Source organism: Monodon monoceros, unplaced genomic scaffold (assembly GCF_005190385.1).
Source record: "Monodon monoceros isolate NGI ecotype Baffin Bay Population unplaced genomic scaffold, NGI_Narwhal_1 Super_Scaffold_5, whole genome shotgun sequence".
Taxonomy (NCBI): domain Eukaryota; kingdom Metazoa; phylum Chordata; class Mammalia; order Artiodactyla; family Monodontidae; genus Monodon; species Monodon monoceros.
Window position 1 is genome coordinate 99,968,961 of NW_021703782.1, and position 4,678 is coordinate 99,973,638.

At 43.8% G+C, this 4,678-nt stretch overlaps 1 protein-coding gene across 5 annotated transcripts in view; it reads left to right on the plus strand.

Annotated features, from left to right (window-relative positions):
- Positions 1–4,678, plus strand: part of CNTRL (centriolin) — an 87,414-nt gene that overhangs the window by 78,879 nt on the left and 3,857 nt on the right. For 4 of the 5 annotated variants that reach the window (XM_029202663.1, XM_029202661.1, XM_029202662.1 and 1 more), the window contains 4 exons: positions 827–1,099; positions 1,276–1,338; positions 2,487–2,693; positions 4,327–4,410. In XM_029202663.1, the coding sequence (XP_029058496.1) occupies positions 827–1,099; positions 1,276–1,338; positions 2,487–2,693; positions 4,327–4,383 (600 nt within the window). In that variant the 3' untranslated portion in view covers positions 4,384–4,410. The remainder of the gene's footprint in view (positions 1–826; positions 1,100–1,275; positions 1,339–2,486; positions 2,694–4,326; positions 4,411–4,678) is intronic. The other variant, XM_029202664.1, reaches the window with a different exon arrangement.

Consider the following 4,678-nt stretch of genomic DNA (forward strand, 5'->3'; position numbering starts at 1 on the left):
ACACACACACACACACACACACACACACACACACACACACACACACAAATAACTGTTTTATTTAAAGGCCCCCCCAGCCTCTGCAAACTTGGAAGGGCAGTTAGAAGTGGGTATGACTGTAATATCTTCACTAAGCTCTTTATTATGGAGAGAGCCACATAGGGTAGTCTCAGGTCTTAAACACAAACTGTAAAACCTGAGGAAACCTCCAGACTGCCGAAACCACCAGATTCTTCACCCATAAAATGAAAACATTGGACCAGATCTTTTCTAAGGCCCCTTCCAGCATTAACATTTATAATCTAGATCACTTACGGCTTGTTTAGGTAAATGGCCCTTTTCTCATTTGGGTACCACTAAGGTGCTTTGTATAAATTCTCACCTAGTTCTTGCATTTCGGGATGCAAGGTATTATCTTCATGTTAAATGAGGTAAGAGAGGTTCAGAAGTTAGCTAACCTGCCCTAAGTCATACTGGTAATGTTTACTGGAAACGAGATTGGAATCCAGCTCTGTCTAGCTCCAGAGAGACCGACTTCTATAGAGTAATGCACCTTCAAGGAACATGGCACCCATGCTTTTCTAAATGGAAGTTGCTTCGGTCAAATGTCAGTAAAATCACTTACTTGGTAGCTTATAGATACTTGGAATAGCTGAAAAATCACAAGTTTTTACCATTCTAATCATAGTAATTAACATTTGTAGGTCTGTAAATACATGACACATGTATTTAAAACATTAAATTTAAATCATTAACAGTAACAGTTCAATTCCAGTTAAGTCCCAAACTTTACCTAGTAGTTACTTGACTCTCACTCACTCCTTAGATGGAAAACCAAAAAGATTTGGAAAGAAGACAAATGGAAATCAGTGAAGCAATGAGGACACTTAAGTCTGAAGTGAAAGATGAAATCCGAACCAGCCTGAAGAATCTTAACCAGTTTCTTCCAGAACAACCAGCAGATCTGGAAGCTGTTTTGGAAAGGAATGAAAACCTAGGAGGAGGGCTGGAAAGCTTGAAAGAGAACTTTCCATTCCCCGTGAGTGACAGACCATCACCTTTTGAAGAAAAACTGAATTTTTCTCATGTTCACATAATGGTAAGGGTTTATCCTGCTATTCTGTGGACTTCATCAAAAGATAATTTGGTTCCCACCTACCCTAGATAAGCTCAAACACAGAGTTGAGGATGGAAGAGGGTTAGAGGCGGGAAAGGTGGGTTGGTTACTGATGGTGGTGCTTAGAGACTCTCTGTTTCCCTTTCCCTCTGAAAAAGGATGAACACTGGCGTGGAGAAGCACTCCGAGAGAAACTGCGTCACCGTGAAGATCGACTCAAGGTTGCCCTTTTAAAAGAAAAATACAGTATAAGATACTTGGCATATTGAGGAGAGTGGGGGAAATTGCTCTGTTGCAGCTCTCACAGCAGTTTTATAGATTACACGTTCGAAGCTCAGAGAAGGATCTCTTTCTATAGGCAGCTGAAAACAGGTGTCTAGAATAGGTCATTGTTGACCTAAAAGTTTGGGGGTTAAGAGTTTAGGTGGGAGTTGGAAAATGAGAGTGAGTTAGATAGAACAAGAGAGGACAGAATGCATCTTTGGAGAACGGCCACTTACAGCGAGGGCTGAGAAGAAGCCATGGGCGGTACCAAGTGAGTGGAGGCCCTTGACATCAAATAGCCTCCAGCCACATGTGACTATTTAAATGTAAATTCACTTTAATTAAATCAGGTTAAAAATTCAGTTCTTCAGTTACCACATTTCACGTGCTCAAAGGCCACACACAACCAGTGGCTACTACAGTGGGCAGCACAGATATAGAACATTCCCGTCATCACAGGAAGTTCTATGGGACAGCGCTTGCTGTTGACTTTAATAAGAGAATCATTTCAGAGGTACGGTGGGGAAGCCAGAACGTAGTATGGGGTTGAGGATTACATACCTTGTGAGAGACTCTGAAGATATCCAGTATAAACCAATCTTCTAAGTCTGGGCAGTAAGGAGAGAGAGATGAGGCAGTCATTTAATGGGGAGGCCAGGGATGCTGAAATCCTAAGTGTCGTGACAGCAGAGAGAACAGGCTGAGTTAAAGGCCCAGTTAATGACAACACAGAGAGTAGCCATCTGGCACCTCTTTTTTTTTTTTTTAAAGGACAAGAAGAGGATTTTCAGCAGCCATTCCTATTTTATGATAGTCAGATTTGCCTATCAAATGTTAAACATGGGCTTTCCTGGTGGCGCAGTGGTTGAGAGTCCGCCTGCCCATGCAGGGGACACGGGTTCGTGCCCCGGTCCGGGAAGATCCCACATGCCGCGGAGCGGCTGGGCCCGTGAGCCATGGCCGCTGAGCCTGCGCGTCCAGAGCCTGTGCTCCGCAACGGGAGAGGCCACAACAGTGAGAGGCCCGCGTACCGCAAAACAAAAAAAAAAGTTAAACATGAGGAAGGTACCCAGTGTTCTAATATGTTCTACCATAACACTTTCAGGCCCAGCTTCGACACTGTATGTCCAAGCAGGCAGAAGTGTTAAGCAAAGGGAAGCGGCAGACAGAGGGCACTTTACACAGCTTGAGGAGACAAGTGGATGCCTTAGGGGAATTGGTCACCAGCACATCTGTAGATTCCACGTCATCACCCAGTCTGTCTCAGCTGGAGTCTTCCCTTGCTGAGGACTCCCATCTTGGACCAAGCCAGGTAGGAGGAAGCTCTTCACAAGGGGTCTGACTTATACATGGAAAGTACCTGAAAGCTTTGGGGTCCATAATCTTGAGGAGACTCAGAAGGATATGAATGCCACCTTCAAATCTCTGAAAAACTTGTCTTAGGAAAGACTTGCTTTTTCATGGTCCCTGAGGAGGCTGGAATCAATTGGTTGGTAGATGTATAAAGAGGATAAGCTGATGATTTAGGGAATAGCCTAGGAAACTGGGTGACCTGTCAGGGATATAGTTAATTCTTCTGTAAATGCCTTCCACTTCTGGATATCCTTATCGTCTGCTTGGTCAATATAAAGAGTTTAGGGAATTCCCTGGTGGTCCAGTGGTGGGGACTCTGTACTCTCACTGCTGCGGGCCCGGTTCGATCCCTGGTTGGGGAACTAAAATCCCATAAGCTGGGACTTCCCTGGTGGTGCAGTGGTTAAGAATCCGCCTGCAGGGGACACGGGTTCGAGCCCTGGTCTGGGAAGATCCCACATGCCGCGAAGCAACTAAGCCCGTGCACCACAACTACTGAGCCCACGTGCCACAACTACTGAAGCCTGCGCGCCTAGAGCCCGTGCTCCACAGCAAGAGAAGCCCGTGTACCGCAACAAAGACCCAACGCAGCCAAAAATAAAATAAATTAACAACAAAGTTATAAAATCCCATAAGCTGTGCGGCACAGCCAAAAAAAAAGTTTAGACCTCTGAAACCAACCTGAGTCCCAGTTTAGTCTGTCCATTTGGGAAGATGACTGTGCCAACTGTTAATCCTCAGCAAAGTTTGAACAGAGTTTGAACGCTTAACTGAGAGTCTATTAGAAAAAACCCCTGGATTTCACAAGTTTCCTATGACTTACATAAGGTTAATAATTATTTAGGAGGAACATAAAATATACTCATGGAATCAGTAAGTAACACAGTATTACTGTCAGAGATGGATAATAGCTACCATCTTGTGTGCCTACTGTGTGTGTGTACTAAACACTTCACATATATTATCTCATTTACATCCTGGGAAATAGGATTTATCCCTCTATATAGATAAGGAAATTGTATAAAATGAAAAATGTCAAGGTCACAGCAAAAGACAAAACCAGGACTTAGAGGCTAATCTTTCTTTACCAGAGTGGTATATTGTATGGTTGAGCCATGAGAACATTCGAGGCCAGTTGCATCTTTAATAGACACACAGCTCGCTCATTAGCAGCAGAGCCAAGATTTGAATGATTACCTTAAAACCTTCCATGGTAGGATCCAAGTCAGATACAGGCCAAAACCATCATGGGCCTCAGGGCAGGCCTTGAGGAACAGAGTGTCAGAGGCACAGAGCATTGAAGAGTAGATGACTCTGGAGGTAAGAGAGCCCAGAATAGTGGGAGATGAGTAGACAGGGGTTTGGGGGCCAGGTTAAATTCTTAGCTCATGGTGGCAGCCAGAAGAGTTCAGGTGCTCTAAATCCAGGAGTTAACAGAGGAATGTTTGAGGCACAAGGAGTAGAGGTGAGTTTGTTAGAATTATTTTGGACTCTGGAGTCGTAATCTAGGTCTACGTGGGATAAAAGTCTGAACTAGGTTGGAATTAAGAGACTGGCTTCTGAGCCTAATGTTTTCTCTTCCTTCGTTTCAGAGCTCCTTCCAAGTTCTACAAGGTCCGTCACAATCACTAGACGGTTACCGACACTGATGCCATTCCCAGCCTCCTGCTCACAGGGTACATGTTACAAAGAGTTCTTTTAACCTGCACTTTCAATTGCAAGCTCTTGAATTCTAGTTTATCATACAGTCTTAAGAAAAGTAACCTTCTGACTTTTCTCTTGGATAATTTCGTACGGTGGTTCATCTTAAAACATTTTTCCGAAGAGGTACTCAGTATATATTTTACCTGTTAGCCATGATGCTATCATTTAATTCTGTTAACCTAGTTAAAACCTGTTTTTACTGTTGCAAGGGTTCATCCTGACTTTCTCATCTTGTTGTAG